Below are 20,278 nucleotides of genomic sequence, written 5' to 3'. Positions count from 1 at the left end.
GAATTATTTTGAGCGATCTTCGCTTTCACAACACCTTTCAGTTCGTGAAAAATGGTGCTTCAGCCTAACTTTTTTCACTGCTTTCGGCACAGAACGAAGTCAACGAGCTTTAACCAGTAAATTCTTTATTATTTGTAGCTGTTAAATAAAGGTACGGCAGCTCCAGCTAGCAGTATTTCATCACAAAAACAACACATCAAAATTTTTTTTTAGGAAGCGCCATCTGAGCATGGACGTACTTAAAAATTTTCTTTTCCCTAAAATTGATTTCAAAAGAGACATTATTCGCGCCAAAATTTGATTCCCGTATGGTAAACGCTTCTTGGCTAATAACATGACAGGTCAAGCAGACGTTAGATTATATAGATTAGGGGGCGGTTGATGGCTTGCTAAATAAATGTATCAGACGTTATTTTTTTCCCCTCTCGAGCCAAAGAAGCAAAGAAGCAAAAAATAAAAAATAAAAAAAATAACGCCTGATCTCAGGTTATTTTTTTTCCCCTCTCGAGCCAAAGAAGCAAAGAAGCAAAAAAATAAATAAAAAAATAAAAAAAAATAACGCCTGATCTCAGGTTAACACTAGGTAGATTGTTTGACATTACGCATTGGTTTTCTTGTGGTGCGGACGGACTGGCGTATGGTCCCGTGGTTATCAAAATTTCTCGGGTGGATAGATTACAGAATTTTCTTAGGCATGTGGCTTAGCTCGCGTGTGGAGCTCCGCTAATAACATACTTCTAGCCTATAATGCATTGCTGTACAAATATGCCGTTTCATGTGTTAAATGTAACTGTAACATGAAAAATATCTTAAGTTTCTTATCCTAGAATATACACTACTATGCAAAGCTTTCCTGACAAACCATTAGTGGCAGTCACTAGTGTTAAAGTTGCACATTAATTCATCGCAATTTTTTTGTGTATACGAAATGTTCGATCATTATATTGCTTTCCATTTCTGCAAATATTGAGAAAAACTGTTTTAAATTAATTTTAGGATCAGTTTCATCATTTCATTATCGTATCAGTTTCTTTAACAGAGAGAAGGTCACTTTAAGAGAATGTGGCAACCGTTTTAACAGAACCAGCTCCAACGCAACTTTTAGATAAAATATTTTTTTAAAAGTCAGGAACTTACAATCGTTTGTTGTCAAAATCGCCCTTTTCTTCTCCCTTTTCTTCGCTTCGGCGAATCAATCTGAAGATAACAAGAGATGAATTGTTCAGCAAAACCTTGAATAGATAATTTTTGCTTCTAAATGAATAGTTTAAGTGACTCTGTTCTCCCTTAGGGTGACTAGGGGACTGAAAGGAGATTGGTACTCGGGTTGTAAAATGAAATTAGTCCAGGTTTGTTCTTCCACGCGTGATTACAGTTAAATTGTCAATTAAACAGTCAACGGATAAATGATAAATATTGTTCGCATATGGGTAGCTGTAAACACGCATTTGCGTTTATAGACCTAATAAGGGATTGATCGCCTGGACATGGCTTTAATGTGCAATTTTATAAAATACAGGTTACAAGATACGATGTGTCCGCCTACCAAATTATATCTAGAGCCTGATTTAAGAGCCTAATGACTGTACGTTGAATCAAGAGTAAAAACAAAAAGCATGAAACCTCTTCTCAATTTGAGCGTTGGCGCTGGTATAGAAATGGGCCCAAATAGAATTAATGAAAAAAAAAATCTCTGGTGAAGGTGATCATCGAATTCGATTTTCTGGTAGCCTATTTTCAATTTCTACAGATAATGCTTAGCAGTTTGCTATTAACACATTGTGTGATGATTGGAGACATGTTCTCAGAAATATTAAATGGCTACAATTATGTTCTACGAGTAACCTAAAGCACATACATTGATAAACATTCCAGATTAAATATAAACGATTCGGGGGAAGTGAAGGAAGGGGGAAAGGAGGGAGGGGTGGGGAGAAGGAACGAGAGGAAGCAAGCTCATACGGTTTGAGAATCAGGGTACATAATCACCTTAAGCGAGCTAACCGTCGTTTGCAAATACACACAGGAAGGGCTGTAGTCTTAAAAAGTGACACTACAAAACAAACAACATAACTGCTATGAAATGAAAAATAAACTAATGCCAATTTGTACAAAATAGACAAAACAATTATTTTTAATCACCACAAACCTCTCAAAGATCAGCTTAAGATTCTGGCTCCAGCTCTCCGCTCTATCTGAAATGAGTTTCAGAGTCATATTCAGATGATAGGTAACTTAAATGTGTATTATCTTGTTAGAGACAAACCTAACTTTATAATAAATAGTATGAGATCTTCCCTAGATTTCACTGTCGTAGAGACCAATAAGTATTATCTATACCACTTTTGTTGTAAGGGATATATGACATGGACCGATCTCTCTATAAAATGCTTTAAGCTGCATGAATGTGGGTACTTAGACCATACATATAGTCCCCAGCCAGACAAATATCCTTTCCGAGGAAATATCAAAAAGAAATCTAAATTGGTTTTCTTCAGAATATATCGTCTTAGCGAAATATTTTTTCGCAAGATAAACAAGAAACTTCAAAATTATATCCACGACAACTGCCTCGGTTGCCTCTATGCTGGAGGGACCTAACCATGCATTGATATTACATGCGACTAAAGGTATGTTTATTCAAAACTTACCAGTTACAGATGAACCTTGGACACAATGAGCCGCTTGAAATAATTCAGCTCTCCCTGAAATAAGGTACACATTCAAATTAGTTAAAGTGCCTTCAGATAATCAACAGAGATTGGCTGCCCGGCCCCCGAATTTATATACGCACCCGGCCATGGCCAAAATCTACATAGATGTGGTGGGAACGCCCCTTACTGGAAGGCGAAAGGCAATGTTAATCAATCAAATAAATTTTTATTTTTCAAAAACTTACCAATTCTTGATGAAAGGAGACCAAAGAAAACCGCAGTAAGGTCAGGAACCTTGAAATTGGATAAATGGTTGAACCGCTGATTGGGATATATACTTATCTCTTCCTGAAAGAGGGATAATTTTATGTATCAGTAAAAAAAAAAAAAAATGGTTTGAAGATATCCAATGAAATCATCACTTATAAACACAAAACATTAAAAACTTCAACACCTACAGTGTAAGAAGTAACAAGGAAAGATAATTTAAACAAACTTTAAAAGTTTATCTTGAAACGCCTGTCAGAACCGCTAAACGACGAGTCCGGGACACCCTACAAATTATCGAACAAACATACTTTGTTTCGCTGTCACAACCTAGGCTAAATTAAAAGTTATTTCCAGAAATAAAAAGCCGGAGAAGATAGGAAACTAAGGAAACTACGTACAGCGGAACGTGACCAAAAAACATTGTAAAAAATATCTTCTCAGGTTCGGAAAATTCCAAATTGAACGAGCATCTTTCCTACCTGTTAAACGATTTCAGTAAAATCTCCTCGGGAAATTCTCCGTCTAGTAAAGTGGTCTTCAGTGGTTTGCAGTTTAGATGCCACTGAATAACGATTTAATTTATACTGTGGCCGATAGAAACAAAACAGAAAAACAGAAAGCCTCAAACCCAAAACCGAAACACAAGAGCCAAAACGGTAATCTAGTAGCGAAAACAAGACAAACACACAACCAGAAAACAGGAACACAATTCCCCAAACGGAATTAATACATCACCCAAAAGGGAAAGACACAAAAAGCCTAAAACAGTAATTGTGACAGATCAGAATTAAATATAATAAAATCACAAAATCGACAAAGAGGATCAACAACCCAAAACAGAAACACACAAAAAATGTAAAACTGTAATTATAATTAGCCATAATGCATTTTCGTCTGCCTCCTCCACAGGCTTCCCAAAGGCTAAGTGGGGAGCACAGACTTACCAGTACTGGAGACGCGCTTCTCAGTGATGTATCGGAGTCGAAAAAACTCGTTGGTACCACGTGACCCAAAACACGTAGGCCGGGTGGCGTAGGGAGTAGTACTGGCTGCTGAAGAGATCTTTGTTTTTGACCTTCAATATATGATTTATTATCCTGTGGAGTTTCTTGCAGAAATTAACGTTTTATGCTTGAACGGATCTAATATATCTTTCAACTCCTGAAATCACGGGTACGCCTTTCGGGTGAAGCGCCTCCGTGTTATAGGGATTACTCCCCGGGCATGAATTCGTATGGAAGGTTATAAATCCCCTGTGTCTTTGCGTTCTGCAGCTGGACAACGACAGAAGAGCACTTGTACTAAGAAGTATTGTTTTGAATGTCAGTCCATTTAACAAAATTAAACGACAATTTGTCATTGTCTATTTACTACGACAAGTTCGAATTTTCTATGAGTCAACAGTAGTTCATGAGCTCTAGGCGCGTTGCGCTGAGTTGACCATTAATTTTGACTCTTTAGCTTAGAAACGAGAAGAAGTAGTCTAGTCGAACGTCTTATTGTAGGTTTAGTGGAAGACAAACGGTATACTTTCTTCGATCCCATATCAATTTGATAAAAATTAGGGATTTAGGGTTGACCGAGGGGACCGCATGGCCACGTCTTTTTTTTCTGAAATTTCGTATCATTTTAAAAGAATTCTCAGTAAAATAAAGTTTACTTGATTCGGATCCAGGAAATCGTGGTTTGAAATCGTCACCTTCTTCCTCCTCAGAAACTTTGCATAGACGAATTTGTCAAAAAAGTTCCCATTACTTTGCTTTTCATCAAAACGGTGGCTTGGCTCAGCCTAAACCCTTGGATAAAATATCCCAAGATTATAAACAGTGATTTTTTCTGGCCTTTTCACCACCATAAAACATCGTCATCATTCTTTTACGGCCTGTTTTGAGCAAAAACAAGAAAACGAAAAAAAACAAAAAAACAATAATAATAAAGGTTGTCAAGAAATCATAGGCTTAATCCTCTTTGGAAAAAATCCAAAGATAACCGCCACACATCGAAATTTGTGGTGTAATGTCACCGCATCGAAAAAAACATCAAACACATTTTCTTTTCATTTTAATTTCTTGTTTTTACTGCGCGTTTACTGCGCCCAGAATGGCGTGCACAGCGGTAATAAATCCGTGTTCACCAATATAAAAAATCCAACTAAAATATCTTCATGTAACATGTACCTATGTGTCTCTCAACATAACTACGCATCACTATCCACCACAACACACCATTACCCATCACTACCTATCACTGTCCATCACTACATATCACTACACATCACTACATATTACTACAGGTCACTACTCATCACTATCCATCACTACACATCACTACCAATCATTACCCATAACTACCGATCACTACCAAAACATCACTCCACATCACTGTCCATCACTACACATCACTGTCCATCTACACATCACTGTCCATCACTACGCATCACTGTCCATCCCTACACATCACTGTCCATCACTGCCCATTACTGTCCATCACTACACATCACTAAATATGATTTCTATCGTTTTGCAGCGATTCAGCCGCGACTAACCAGTGTTTGTTTGTGTTTTTGCCAAAAAGTTCCCCGCTTTAGCCTCGCAATCACGCTGTGAAGTCTCTCGTCCCAGGGCCGTCAGGGAATACGAATATCGTCTATTGTCTGTAACAAACTGCGAGAGACAACTGAGCCCGCTCTCATTTTTACCTGATTGCATACCATAATACTCTTTGCTTGTCACCCCCAAATTTTGCATAAGCACTGTCTTCAGTTCCTCTTGTGAGTTAAAATGGCCCCAAGAGAAACTGAAAACAATGCTTGTGCGAAATTTGGGAGTGACGAACAAAGAACATTATGGTATGTCATGGTATTTTCTAGAGTGGTCAATTGAGGTACCTACCTTCTTCTTCCCTTTCGTCGTCCCTGTTGATTATGCCGTCTTTTCCGTCAGTCAATTTTTAGGGAAAAAACCGTTAGCCCCTAGAGCCCTTCGTTTCTTGGTCACTTACAAATTAAGCAAAGTGGCTCTGGGGACGAGAATGTTGCGAATCTATTTCGATTTTTTTTCTCTCGCTCTTTTCCCGTTTTCCCTTTCTCTTTATAGCCAGAATGAAATCTTGGCTGGTTTCCAACAGAGGGACAAATTTAATCTGTAAATAGTAGTAGGTAATTAGTAAAATTAGCAGTGGGTTTTTCCCCAAATGCTGCTTGTAGTTTGTCTGTAACACTGTTAGGATTAGTCAAAATCTGTTGCTAAACGAAGTACCAGTGGAAAATTCAAACTTTGCTGACACAATAGCTAATTACCATTGGTCCACGAAGAAAAATATGCATGGGTCCAAAAGCGGACCAAAAACGACCAAAGCGGACGTCAAAGAGTTAAATTAAGTTGTAAATAAAACGTCCGGCTTTTTTGACGTTCTCGTTGCCGTCGCCGTCATCGAATCTTACGGTTCCTAATAACTAATGAGAGGCCCTTTAAACTAAGTAAAATTTAACTTCTAGGACAAGCATGTCCAAACAGGCAATAAAAGAGAAAAAAGACTCAGTGTTTAATTACGTTGAACGAAGATAATTTTTTAGCCAGTTGCCATACCAAAGAACAATACTCACTTTGCAGCTAGGCATTCACGTGGTACAGGCATTCGCCATGCTTGTGAGAAAAGACAAACAAAGAAAATTGTTTTTTTAAATGATGTGAGCCCTTTGATTGTCTTGTCCCAGCGCGTCCTTGCTCTCCGACGCGGCGGTTTTGTACTGCTTAAATGACTAGGTGCAAAGGGTCCTTTAGCTTATTGACACGGCGGTTTGCTATTGCTTATTGAACGCAGCATACAACAGAAAGAATTAAAATGCGTATTACATAAATGTTATTAATCTATAAAAACCTATTTTTTTTCACAAGATTCAAATATCGAGATCACCTGAAGATCGACAAAAATGATCATTGTAGCGGTTAACTCTGACTCTTCTACTCATGTATCTAAAACGTTTTCCAACCTTAAAATAGGCGTAGCGGTCGGTTAAGGTTGTATATTAGGTCTGCTGAAATGCTATAGAACCCTAAGCAAGCGCACGGACGTATCAGGCAAGTGACCGCTCAGTGCAGTCGCCATCTTTGAATAAAAGCACGAGGAAATTAGGATCAGAAGAGAATTCTGCGAAACTGCCCACAACTACCCGTCCCAACTCAACATCTTGTCCTACGTGAAAAGTTAGTGTTGATAGGCTGAAAGGACAACACAGAGGCAAATCAGACGATGGCGCCAAAACGCGCGGGAAGGACTGAACGACTTCCTGTGCCTCGTTTGCCGCCCTGCCATTGGCCAAGCTCTGTGCGTGCCGTGGGGAGTAACTGCCTGCTATGTTCACACAATACCGGATATCTTTTGTGCCGGTACGAGAACTATACCGGATAGGGCTTCTGTTCACACACACCAACGGGGATTTCGGCGCGAAGTTGCGCCCGGTCAATCTCGAAGGTGGAGCGTCGGCATATCGGATAGCTTCTGTGTCAGACTATGGTGCGGTGTAAAGCAGGTATTCAGACCTTCGTGAAAGTGAATAAGTAGGAAAGAGGACTGGAGTCCACTGAGACGGAAGTAAATATTCATGAGTAAGGAATGGGAATTAGTTCACCAAACCTTAACCTTCAATCGCTCTGGCACGATGTTCGATGTGTATGAACGACTTGTTCCAGTTCTGTGCGCGCCGTTGCTGACTGTTCACACTACACCGGCCGACATGAAAGGCTATCCAGTATAGGGTGAACATTGCCTAAATCTGCCTAGAGATGAGTAGGAACCCTAAATCTTATAATGATCCGAATATTGGGGAGAGTACGACAGGTACACTCAAGCGAATTTTAGTGCTTACCCCCTCCCCCCTTAAAAACGCCTGCACTGCAGACTTGACATTATGACGTACGCACGAGCGTAACACCCAAAAAGGAAGAAATCGAGCCCTTTGGGCGTGTTCCTGTAATCATGTATCTACTACATAAGAAGCAAGGATAGGATATGCATTCAATAATGGGGAGCTTGAGGAAAAGTCTTTTTGGCGTCGTCAACCAGAAGTGAGTCCTTCCCACTTCCTGTGAACGTGCATCGTGAAAAAAAAAACATCTTTGCTTAATCTCCCTATATCTAAGTCTTCAACCTCGCCGTCCAAACCATGATCTCTTAAAGAGCCATCCTTGAGAAACCAATTTAGCTCTGTTGGATAAGTTCCGGTCTGTCCGGAGAGACAGGGAGACCAGAGATTCAAACCCCGAGCGGAGCAACACTCAGGGTCTTTCAATGACTGAGCAGAATGTGCTGCCATTATTAAAAAAATCTGAAAACGGTTTGAGTTCTAGTCTTCTCGGATAAGGACAATAAACCATAGGCCCTGTCTCACAACCCTTGCACGTATCATCATTTCTGCATGTAGGAAGCTAAAGAACCCACACACTGTTCGTAGAAAGTAGGGAACGTAGTTCCCGGTGTGGTGGTCTACTTTTACAGCAAGTGGTCGGCCTTGCTACTTTAGCTTAAAGGGCTCCTGAGCAAATGAAAATGAGACCACAATACGGGTACAGCACAAAGTCAAGCTATTTGCCGAGTGCTGGAACCTTCTCTCAGGGACTGGGAACACAGGAGCACAATGAGGACAATTTTCACAAACGCGTTCCACAGAAATTTTTCTTTTCCTCCAACAATTAAGGAAGAATTCTTTAGATAATACATCGTTTCTGCAAGTCTCAGCTTCGTTCACAGAAAAAAGCCCGACTGAGACGGCGGGGGGAGGGGGGAGTGGGTAGGGAAGAGACACGAAAAATACGATATTTCACCCACCAGGTATGTGCGGTAGGCAGTGCGTCTGTTGTGGGAGCTGAAGAGATCTGTATTGGTGGAGAAAGCTCAGCAAATCCTCCAGGAGGCAGCTGAGAGGATCCTGTAATGAACTGAACCAACCGGGCAAGTTCTTCTTGAGTAAAACTAGTCACTATCGTCCAAAACCATTCCGGAGTCTAAGGAGAAACGTGAAATTAGCGCTTTTCATGAAAGTCGTTTCTGCGCTTCAGAACACTAATTATTCTGGCCAATAACAGTACGGGCAGACAATCCAATAAACCAATCAGAGCTTGAAACAAAAAAATCAGCGACTAAGCGCAGGAAAATGCGCGAAACCAAGTCGGAAAAGATTTTGACATTGCTCCTATTGGTCGAAAAAATGGCGCAAAATTTGTTATGCAAACGCTTCCACAAGTTGTGTAACGCAAAGTTTGAAAATTAACCACGTGTTGGGAATAGGTGTTAATACATCTTCACTCATGAATATATATACACGTTGTATGAGCTCCTATTTATTGCTTGATAACAGGGCGCTGTCAGACAGCTGTCACATACGACAACTCATGCAGTGGCATCCCAGCCTCACTGAATAAATAACCTTCTGCGATACTATTAATGAAGCCTTTTCACTACCTTTCCAAGGACATCCCGCTGTTTATAACGTTGTGGTTTTGACGGAAATCTGACACACTAATATTTCCTGTTCCACACATAAGAAGCTGCCAAAAAAAAATAACATAAAAAAGTCAGATGACTAAGACTGCCCTCTCCCGTCAGGTACAGACTAAATGACCGACAATGAGCGCGTGGAGGATAATCGCAAGAAGGAAAAGGCCTCTCTTTTCCACTTTGTTATTCCCATCGCCCCTTGCGCGCCCTCTTTTTCTCGCTCTAAAGCCTTGCACTGGCTCAAGAACAGGCCTAGGCCTTGTGTTTGAGTTTAAGTGCGTCTGAAATCATATGAATTATAAACAAAATCGGACCGGACAGCGCGAGTATGATTACAAAACTGGACGACAAAAATTTCTGCTGCCGATTTATCACTAAACTAATATGCAAAATTTGAGGTTCATAACAATTTGTAAAAGTTTCAACTTTTGTTTAGTTTAAACAAAGAGACCTTTTATGGCAAGACGTGAGGAAAAAAAGTCCTTTTTAGCGCAAAAGTGCTATTACAGCGCGCGCAATGTCTCGCGCTCTCTAATTACATTGTCCTACTAAATTAATAATTAATGATAAAATCAGCTCTGCTGGTGGCCAATCAGATGTGAGGATTTTGTTATAGTGATAACGAAGTTTTAAATAGGATAAGCACGGCATTCACTTCTAATTCGTATTCATCAAACACACTGAGAAGACTGTCTGGAACCATTTCATTTAAACCTATACAGAGTAGAAAAAAGTTAGTTAACGGCTTATTCATGGTTTTCACATGACGTCACGGCGGCCATGTTGGTACACCAAAAAATTCCAGTGAGGTCGAGTGGGGATTCAACACTTTTCTTATGTAAAATTTTCGCTTGTTTCAAGAAATTTGAATAATTACTGGTCAAGTGAATAAAAGCGATCTAGCATGCTGAAAGCAACGTATTGATGGACTTGTCAGAGGAGCAGTGGTTGGTTTTAAGAACTTCCCGGATCGTTACTTAAGCATCTTTTTATCACTTACACAATAACCCATTATTATTGCCCAATAATACACAAAAATTCATAAAGTGAGTTCACTGATCGAATTCCTGGACCAGTACCAGAGGTCCAGTTAGCTTCTATAAATAAATTCCTGATCGATTGAAATTTAAAAATAATGATTTTTAAGGAGACGGGAAAAACGAAGCACCCTGAAAAACGGAACCCTTGGAGAAGAGAACCAAAAAAACTCAACCCACGATTCGCCACTTCAAAAACGGGGAGGGAACTGGAGCCGAAATGCCTCCCGCAATTGATTCTGGGATCGTATCGATCCATTGTTTCTCTGTCCCTAGTAACAGTCCCAGAAGTCTTTGCGAAAGTTAACTCGGGCCAGGTCCCTTCTCGTTTCTGAAGAATTGGCGTGGCGATATGAAAAGGTGAACCTTTTGTAAAAGCCTCAATCTCCTGCTTGACGGAAGAGGACAGACGATACTGCGCTAACAGATCCAGATATTCTTTCTTGTTTGATTCTGTTACTGGGATGTGAGCACCACCCGGCTTCAATTCAACCATCTGCAAGAACCAGACAAGGCTATAGTTGTTGCTTACCTCAAACGAAAATTGTCTTTAAAAGAGAATTGATGATCTTCCAAGTGCAAATTACGTGGAAGCCCGATGGAACAAATTACAAGGGGAGTGGGATGTTCAGTATAACGGGGAAAACCGGGGTATACCGGTTCCTTTTCATGCACTTTACTATAACGTTCTTTCTGCCGGGGTCTTATAAGAGTAGCAGTTTTATAAGAGTTCGACCGATTGGAAACTATATCATCCCTTTTTTGCGCCTGTAAATTTGGCATTTTGGTGGGGAAAAAGAGACAAGCGCATCATAACTTCCGAGACCAAATTCGTGGCGCATAAGACAGCCAATGATGGTGTAAAATTTAGTTATTCTTTTGTCTGGCTGATATTTGGTCTTCTGTGCCTCGTTTCAAGGTATAAACAAGTAAAAGTTGTTGTGAATTCTGTAGATACAATTGCGACAAAGAGGGCTAACTAAAATAAATTAAAAGAACGGTAATATTGCCACCATCTTAGACTGCGAGCAGTCCCTTAGGGTATAGGATGGTCACGCGAGCGAGGAAATCGAGCGAAACGAGCGAACTTCGGGAAGCTGGGGAGGAGGCGGCCAATTCGCTCTCTCCAGTCCTGCCGAGCTTAGACTCGACTGACTGAAGAGGGACTGCTCGCAGTCTACCACCATCTTGGAATAAGGTGTATAATCAGCAGAAAGAGATTTAAAGGCGTCAAATTGCTGTTTTAAGAAAATACAATAATTAAAAGTTTTACGGAACTTAAACTTTTGGCTAGAAAGCAAGCATAATAAGTGAAACCGCGCGAACGAAGCTTTTCAGCTGAGGAAAACACAACTTGCTGCAGAGGTTATCAAAATTCTGTAAACGCTGTTTGCTTACTCGAGAGACCCTAGGATGGAGCGTTATCTTACCTTCTCTAAGCGCCCGTGCATATCGTACTCCTCTTCAGCGAAAACCAGTCCCAGGTCCTCCGGGTCAGTCTCCTCGATGTACTTGATTTTACTCCGATTAAGCTGCTTATCGTCACTTTCAAAATACTGCGGTCATGAACAACAGACAGAGTGTCGAAATTCAGACAATAAGGGAATGCGGTGGCTACGAACTTACACAGAGAAACGGTAAAACAGACCAAAACTTCTAAACACAGTCGAACCTCCCGTAAGCGATCACCCAAAAAGCGAAGACTTACGGCAAGAGGTCGCTTACGAGAAAAGAACCACAGGGGGTCTCTTGTGATAAGCTCACTTGCAGACGACAAAGATCACGCGATTCAAAATGGTCGTTTATAAGACAAGTTGCTCAAAAATAAGCATGATAAGAAGGCAGATATGGAGATTGTGATGTCTTACCCTGTAACAGACACGAAGACCAAGACGTTGAGCTAAAAACGATCTGGTGAACCTCGCTTTCACGTTGAGCCTTCGGCCTGAGCCCAAAGCAGATTCGTACAAACATTTTCCAACAATGCGCCCAGCAAACTCCTAAAACTTTAACTTCATTCCAACAGGCCTTTTGGGGTTCGGGTGAACCTACAAGGATGAAACGACAAAATCAGTTATCAACTGGGAGTAGGCTAAAAGTCAAACCGCCGCCTGGTTAGCTCAGTTGGGAGAGCGCCGGTCTGCTGAAAGGGAGGTCGCGAGTTCAAACCCCGGCCGGACCTAGGCTTTAATAGATTGTGCTAGCATAATTTTAAGCATAATTCAGCAAAACGAGCATTATTTTAAGCTTTTATTTCGGTTTAGCACTGCTAGCATAATCCGAGCTTTTATGCGTTGAAAACAAAAAACCCATCATAGCTCTAGAATAATTCAGTTTGTATTTTATTTCTGTATTGTTTTTGGAAAATATTGAAGTCTGTGCTAAGGCCCATGGTCAAATATGATCCGGCAGGCGGCAGAGGCTACCCTGTGCTTGCATATCCGAGAGACTGAGACTCTCCTCAGGCCACCACGCTTATGGCTCGGCGGCTCGGCCCCTCAGGCCTGAGATTAAAGATGGCGTCGTCCTCGAGTACATCCACTTCACCACTTCCATGGCGTCTAAAACAAGTATGCGGGCTATAACTTTCTGACCCGGATTCAGAACCCAGAAACGGTTGATTTTGGAATTATTTATTAATCATTTGGCTTTTCGAGGTGCGCACATGCGAGAGACTGCAAGACTGGAAGGTGGACTATATGAATGTTTATTAAAGTCAAAATTGATAGAGTTAAGCTACTGATGATCTTTGTTTTCCTTAAAATCAGTGTAAAATTTAAGTGGCATAATTTCAGTGACAGAGAGCATAATTTTCAGAAAGTAGCATAATTTTGGCATAATTTCTAAAAAATATGAGAACTGCTAAAAGCATAATAAGCTTTTTTTTCGAGCACAATCTACCAAAGCCTAGCCGGACCATCACTTAGGGTCTTTAAATAACTGAGAAGAAAGTGCTGCCTTTGTAATGACATCTGCAAATGGTTAGACTTTCTAGTCTTCTCGGATAAGGACGAAAAACCGTAGGTCCCGTCTCACAGCACTTTCACTGATCTGTTCCTGTGGGACGTAAAAGAACCCACACTACTGTTTACACTAGTAGGGGACGTAGACCCCGGTGGTGTGGCCAACCTTAACGGGTTGTGGGATTGGGTAGGGATGGCACCTTGCATGGGACCTTTGAGTCCCGTTTGTGCCCGTTTTGTGTTCCTTTGCCGAGAAAGCAGTGATAACGCGCGCACGCTGTCAAATTGGCTCTATTTTTCCCGGCCTCAATACCGTTTTCTCCCCTCTTCCCCCCCCCACCCCGCCCTTCCAAGGCGGTGCAACTTGGTACTGGTTAGCTGGGATGGAGGTTAATGTTCGTACCAGTTATCACGCTGAGTATTACAAGGATAATAGACTACTCATTCTCAACAACTGGAAATTTTCCTCACCGTTGGAAACCGCTTAAGTTACCCCTTTGTTCAAAAAAGGTAATGCAAGCGACCCATCCAATTATCGTCCAATTTCTGTTCTTACAGTCCTATCTAGGGTTGTTGAACGTTACGTCCACGATTCTTTGTATGAATTTCTTCAAGTGAACAACTTGATTTACTACCTCGTCCCCTGGGCTTTTCCCTAGAAGAAATGGGAGGTTGCTTGATGTATTTAGACAGTCCGGTTTTCGTAAGCACCAAGGTTCTGAGACTGCTCTGTTTAAAAATGAAAGTTGATGAGCTCTTACTAAATTTGGACAACAACAGAGTGAGCGGAGTACTACTTGTTAACTACTGTAAAGCGTTCGACATAGTCGACCACAATTTGTTATTGCTGAAATTAGCTTATGGCTTTACCAACAGAGCATATAATTGGTGTCATTCTTATCTCTCTGGTAGACGTCAGCTGGTCTGCATTGATGGCAAGGAATCGTCTTTGGCGTGTGTAAACCATGGAGTACCACAAGGATCTATTTTAGGTCCTCTTTTCTTCATCTTATTTATCAAGGATTTGCCAGTTTATATTACAGAGGGGAGAGGTTCCATCAAACCTTCCTCCCCGCTTCCCTACCCCTTGTACCACGGTGGGGGTATGACTTTGCGTGTACGCCCGAGGGTTCAGTGCGCGTTTAGTTCACAAAATATAGCCTTCTTTTTGCGTTGATTTGCCTGCGTATTGAAGTCAGCCTTTGAGCTACTATCACGCTCATGATAAGGTCGCGCTTCTCTTATCTGGTCTCAAGGATTCATTACTCCGCGTGTAAAAGTAAACAAAAACAAGCAAACAAACAGAAGGTTTTTTTGTCTTGATTAATAACAGAAGCATTATGTTCTTTACCTTTCAGTTCCTATGTCTTAGTAATTTCGTTTCATTTTGTTTTTTGTTTTTATACTTCTGATTGTTTTTTTTTTGGAATTTTTTTCAAGTGGTTTATTCGTTTTTGATATTCTCCTTCAGTGTCGTCCCAGCAATTGATATACATGTAGGCCACGTCCTTCTATTATTGATTGAAGCTACTGTACAGCTCTAGGACACAATAACTGCGAGGTTGGTCAGGAGCCCATAACCCGGAGCGAGCAACTTCCACGCGCTCGTGTCACGGCGTTTTCACGGACCAGTTTATTTCTAGAACGGCTTTTAGCTCGAATTTTGAATATCTTTTAAATTTCACAAACCAGTTAGCAAAACCTACAGACCTTTGTTTTCTCTTTTTGATATCTTATACTTCGAATTCGCTCATAATCATGGTAGAGATTCTCTTTTCGCGGGAAAAAGTGCCCTAAAATGTGTCTAAAAATAAACTGGTCCGTAAAAACGCCGTGACGTTGGCCTAGTATGGGAGTACTAGATATATGCTGTGTGTATCAGGCAGTCAACTGATGAAACATCCAACACTAAAAATACAGTAACACACCACTGGGCCACGAAATGGCCCAATAGTACTTTTTTGAAGCTGAAAGTGACTCAAACAAGGTATTGGGGGGGGGGGGGATATATTGCGCACAAATCAGTAAAAGTCACTGCGCTCATCTAACTGAAGGAAAAGTGAGCCGGGGATTATTTTGCCCCTTGGAACCAAAACATCTTATGTCGGTAATCGGAAAGGTCAAATCATACAGTTTTGGTGCTTTATAAGCAAAAAATGAAGGCTGATAAAAATTATTAAGATTCTAGCATTCTGTTATTTACCCGATCAGAAGAAAAAGAGTTGTAACTTGGTTCGAGGATGGGGGTGGGGGTTGTGGCCAATCAAAAAAAAAAAATTGCAGCACCGAAAATGGTTAAAGCCTCAGCGAAGGGACAGGAAGAAGTGGTTTCCTAATCAAATATTGACCTTGGAGGTCAGTGTTCAAGGGGAAGAGTTTTTTCAGAAAGCTTTTTTACGTCGTGGACATCAACAATCACAGTAAAACTTCTTTAATACAACATAACAAGGCTGAAAGTTACATCAGAAACTGAACACTGTATCACGCAACGTGCCCAGATTAGCTACAAGCAGTTGATGTAATCAAGTCGACGTAATAATCTAAATCTACTAAATGAATGCGGAGCACTTCTTAAAATAACCATGGCCATGCTATACGTCATTGGCCTGGAAAACACTCCACCTTCAGGTAGCTAAAAATTCGTTAGATTCCCGCTAGAATAATCTTAGCTTAAAAGATTGAGGTACATATAACTTCTTAGCACCTAAACACAAAACGATGCTGAACAAGTGCTCTGGAACTGATCTGTTTGATCAATGTACAGCCTTACTTTTACAAAAAATTAAGTTCTCCACTCAATAAAACATTAAAAAAGCGTATCACTGTTACTAAGCAATTGAACTAACTGAACCACAGTTCGGTACTTATATAAGATAACAACAATATTATAAGACGGTCCTGAAGCGGGGTAAACCAAATCCCAGTCCCCATCCCAAGTTTGGTCCAAATCCCATTCCCAGTGGTTGTTTGTCTGAAACTGATGGCATGCACATAATAAATGAAAAGCTGCACTGATTGGCACCGTCTGGATACAGGCACAAAAGTTCATCTGGAAAGAACAAATCTCTCATTCTACTGGACAAGTGAACAATCTTTCTCTTCCAACTCTTGTTGGCATAACCATATTAAAAATACTTCTCTCAATCTCACTTTCAACATCTTCATCCGACTCACGCACTATCTCTACTTCGCCGCGTCAGTAGTTGTCACGGTTCAGTCGAAATCAGTTAAAGATTATAGTTTACAATTTTTTTTGGCGACTCACGCACTAAATCTCTACCTAGCCGCGTTAGCAGTAGTTGTCACGGTTCAGTCAAAATCAGTTAGAGATTATACTTCGCAATTTTCTGTGCGGATTACTGCATTGTCTGCTGAACTCAAACATTTCGATGACCATAATTGTGCAAAGTGCGGGAAACATTTTTTAAATCAGACGTCATTTTGATCTTTCTCAAATAGGCATGTCATCTCAGCGACAACAAACCACTGAACAGGGAAGCTGACAGAACTTCATTTATTCATTGCTATACTTTGGTTTACTGATGCATGATTGGATTTCTCTATTTCCAAAAGTAGGCTTATTTGTGCAAAATTGTGTCAAATAATTGAGTCCAAGTCCTCTAAAGAAGAGAAAACACAAAGCTATTTTCGAAGTTGTTCATGCCTTTCCCATCAGAAAAAAGTGAAATCCCAGTTCCTGTTTTACCCCTTCAGGACCCCCTTATAACATTTATGTCACTCAAGCAATAGTAACTTACAATTTTAACTAAAATGGTATTTACTAACTTACTAATCAGACGCACCCAACGACAGCTTTATCACGAAAATCAGCTCTGAAATGCCTCTTTATAGGCTTTCTGGGGTTTTTTAAAAGCAATATAAATGAATAATTCGCATCGCTATAAAAATTTTAGGCACACTAGAGAGCTTCGAACAGACATTTCCTAGAAAACGGTCGTTGGGTGCCCTTGACTAATCTGTTGCGATGCCGCTTTAGTTTGGAGACACTTCCGCTTATAACGCGTTCTGGCCTTCCATCCAACGTCATCCACTAGGCCAAAATTTAGCCTTTGAAGTTCGTGAATGTATTATCCTTTGACAAAAACGCATATTCATTTGTCTGGACGAGGTAAATTTTCCGCCAAATTTTGTTACGCAAACAAAATGTTACACTAAGCACAACAAGTTAAGGTATAAAAAATCATTTAGGAAACTGATGTTAACACTTTCAGGGTAAACGCTCAATAGTCAACGCTGGAAAAAACTAAATTTTGCCCAAAATATTTTTAGCAAAATCAACGGTCCAAAACTGTAGATATTTTATGCTCTATAGATTTGTTCTAAGGCAATGATTAACCGAAGGAACACGTGCGTAAGGGAAAGTACCATTTGAGAAACGTATTTCATCATCATCAAAGGAAGCAAAATTTCTCTATCAGCTAATGCTGTTTCGCTGCAATAGTTTTAGGGAGTAAAGTAGTATAATATTCACTTTCTACAATTACACAAAACCTTTTTTCCTCAGGTAAAATAGACTTTGATATTATAATGTTCCTTTGATTCAGCAGTACTCTTTCTTTGACATCTCCCTGTAATCAGCACGGCCCCTGTAAATAAAGTAACATTTGATTAATTAATACGCTTGCACAGCGAAATCACGGCCTCAATACTACTCATTCTATAGAGGTTTTAAGATAAAAAGCCTTAGATTACAGGATAGCAAGGATCAGACGAATGTAAAATCAAAGTTGGGCAGGAGCTCAAAACCTTTCATTACGTTACAACAAGAGAGTATGTTATAGCTACTTGTATTATCTAGCTATATGGTGTATGCACAAAAATGGGTTTTTAGAAACATTTTTTGGTCTATTTTTTCCCTATTTAACCGCTTTTCTGCTCATAACAAATCATAAAATAAAGGTTTTAACTCTTTTTGTCAAATATGACATTTCTCTTTTGAATCGGGTAAAATGATGACTTAATGGTAGTTCAAACTAAAATGTTGAGGTAAAAACTAAGAATTCTCAACGCATAATCCAGAGCCAGTATGTCACGGCAACAGCCATGTACAGTAAATGCTGATTTTGCACTTAATTATATGATTATTGAAAGGTTTCTATAGTGTTCAACAAACGTTTTTAAACAATTTTGCATTACAGAAATGAAATCTGATCACGTAAATCCAGAATGATTGTACATCAACGAACCATCCATATTATTTTTTTGTCAATATTATTCACACTGTCTTGCTTTTACTGCTTATTTGTATCCATTTTTGTCAATTCCTTGACATTTTAATTTGAGGACAATAAAACCTTAAACCTTATTTAATATATTAAGACCCTAAGTAATCTAAAACAAAAGAAAAGTCTGTACTTACAGCTTTCTCAACGGTCTACATCAAATTCCATCGTGACGTCATCGCCAATCAGCACAAATGGAGCCCAGTACTTTGGGGCGGAAAAGTCGTCCGAATCTCGAAGGCGTTTCATGGCCTTCTGCAGAGCAGTACTGGCACTTTCTCCAACTCTCAGGTGTTGGTAGAAACGTTCTATAAACAACATTGTGGCTTCATCATCAATTGCCCAGAGTGACGCCAGCACAGAACGAGCACCAGCAAACAAGAAAGCCCTTGCCATACCGACCACACCCTCAGACGAGACCTCTCCTTGACCACTATGGCAGCAACTAAGAACCACTAGCCTCGCTCTCAGCTTCGTGGCTTGTAAATCAGACATTTTCAACATGTAGTCCTCTTCCGTAGGGATAAGAGTCTTGGATTGCCACCCGGGGTTGGGAGCCAATGCAATTTCACCAGCTTCCTTTCCTCCGTGTGCTGCAATGTGAATCAAAGCGACTGAATCTATTCTCCGGAGCACCTCTCCTTTGGTTGCAGCTTCTCCTGTGAGTGGTTGGCTGTTAAGAAGTTTTCCAATCATCTCCACTTCTTTTTTTGCGAACTCCAGCTGATCATAAATGGGTTTATCCCTTTTATTTTTAACTTTCTTCAAACATGGATCTCCAACAAGCAGGGCGCCAGTTTTACTGTAGTATTCACTTGAAGAATCTCTTATTACTTTCAAACTTGTCAGTGAGGGAATAATACGGATCCTTAAAGTTTCACTTAGGGCTGTCCAAGGAGCTAAACACAAAGCACCATCAGGGACTACAACCAGTTCATCGCCATCAAGTAAGTCTTCGATGGGACAGAAAACTATATCATACAATGGCTGTAACCAGTCGATATTCTCGTGCGATGGAATCGATATTTTGTCATCTTTGTTAGTACTGGAAGTTGACTTATCGCGTAAAAGATCAAGTGACCGATTCTCGCATCTAACATCTCTGCCAGCCCCAATTTTATTCAAAGAATCTTTCAAAAGTGTATTGAAGGGATCTTCGTGTGCACCTCCACTTTTTAGTATTGCTTGCCTAAAAATAGCGTTGGTTTTCTTTCCCAGTACCCACAGGCTTATTGCTTCTTCGTCCAATGCAATAAAAATTGTCAAAACTGATGTGTTCCTTGAAATGTATGCGAAATCTTCCTCAGTTTCATTTGAAATGGGCGAAAGGGATGTAAAGCCATACTTTTTTTTCAAGGCATCTAGCAAAGCCCCTGCTCGTCCCCGTTCGGCCGCGTACAAAGCCTCATCCGTCTTTTGGAGCGCTATAAGAACTCGACATAAATAACGATAGCTAGATATGTAACGCTCACGAAAACTTATTTTCCATGCATCTTCCGAAATGAAACTACCCCTAATAGTATCGAACGTTTTTACACTGAATTTGAAATGAGCTACAGCCTCATCCAGAGAATCTGTCAACATAAGAGTTGTACCCAAGTAATGATAGGCAGATC

General features: G+C 40.3%; 3 protein-coding genes and 1 pseudogene across 3 annotated transcripts; all 4 read right to left on the bottom strand.

The window, feature by feature from the left end:
• Nucleotides 1-20,278, bottom strand: part of LOC140944932 (uncharacterized) — a 65,804-nt pseudogene that overhangs the window by 7,019 nt on the left and 38,507 nt on the right.
• LOC140943323 (uncharacterized) lies at nt 1,065-8,238 on the bottom strand. Its single transcript, XM_073392403.1, has 5 exons — nt 8,074-8,238; nt 2,900-3,002; nt 2,652-2,705; nt 2,150-2,195; nt 1,065-1,197 (listed from the first exon to the last, which is right to left on the bottom strand). The coding sequence occupies exons 1-5, from the start codon at nt 8,236-8,238 to the stop codon at nt 1,134-1,136; spliced, it is 432 nt and encodes a 143-aa protein (XP_073248504.1). The 3' UTR covers nt 1,065-1,133.
• On the bottom strand, nt 9,957-12,499 carry LOC140944264 (apoptosis-resistant E3 ubiquitin protein ligase 1-like). The gene is made up of 4 exons (XM_073393395.1): nt 12,325-12,499; nt 11,887-12,012; nt 10,823-10,952; nt 9,957-10,133 (listed from the first exon to the last, which is right to left on the bottom strand). Exons 2-4 carry the CDS (start codon nt 11,905-11,907, stop codon nt 10,030-10,032), a joined length of 255 nt encoding a protein of 84 aa, XP_073249496.1. The 5' UTR covers nt 11,908-12,012; nt 12,325-12,499; the 3' UTR covers nt 9,957-10,029.
• Nucleotides 17,750-20,246, bottom strand: LOC140943321 (tetratricopeptide repeat protein 28-like). Its single transcript, XM_073392401.1, has 2 exons — nt 18,800-20,246; nt 17,750-18,026 (listed from the first exon to the last, which is right to left on the bottom strand). Exon 1 carries the CDS (start codon nt 20,244-20,246, stop codon nt 18,807-18,809), a length of 1,440 nt encoding a protein of 479 aa, XP_073248502.1. The 3' UTR covers nt 17,750-18,026; nt 18,800-18,806.

This window comes from Porites lutea, chromosome 7 (assembly GCF_958299795.1).
Source record: "Porites lutea chromosome 7, jaPorLute2.1, whole genome shotgun sequence".
NCBI lineage: Eukaryota > Metazoa > Cnidaria > Anthozoa > Scleractinia > Poritidae > Porites > Porites lutea.
Note: the sequence above shows the minus strand (reverse complement) of the source record. Positions and strands in the feature narration are given on the sequence as shown.

Excerpts from the sequence above, each read along its gene's own strand:
- LOC140943321 (XM_073392401.1), bottom strand. The coding sequence starts at position 20,246 with ATGTTGACAGATTCTCTGGATGAGGCTGTAGCTCATTTCAAATTCAGT.
- LOC140943323 (XM_073392403.1), bottom strand. The coding sequence starts at position 8,238 with ATGGCAGCACATTCTGCTCAGTCATTGAAAGACCCTGAGTGTTGCTCC. Across the intron at positions 2,706-2,899 it reads TCTCCTTTCATCAAGAATTG|GGAGAGCTGAATTATTTCAA; the intron begins GTAAGTTTTTGA and ends ACCTTATTTCAG. Across the intron at positions 1,198-2,149 it reads CTTAAGCTGATCTTTGAGAG|ATTGATTCGCCGAAGCGAAG; the intron begins GTTTGTGGTGAT and ends TGTTATCTTCAG.
- LOC140944264 (XM_073393395.1), bottom strand. The coding sequence starts at position 11,907 with ATGCACGGGCGCTTAGAGAAG. Across the intron at positions 10,953-11,886 it reads TGCACGGGCGCTTAGAGAAG|ATGGTTGAATTGAAGCCGGG; the intron begins GTAAGATAACGC and ends TGGTTCTTGCAG. Across the intron at positions 10,134-10,822 it reads GATTGAGGCTTTTACAAAAG|GTTTAAATGAAATGGTTCCA; the intron begins GTTCACCTTTTC and ends TACTCTGTATAG.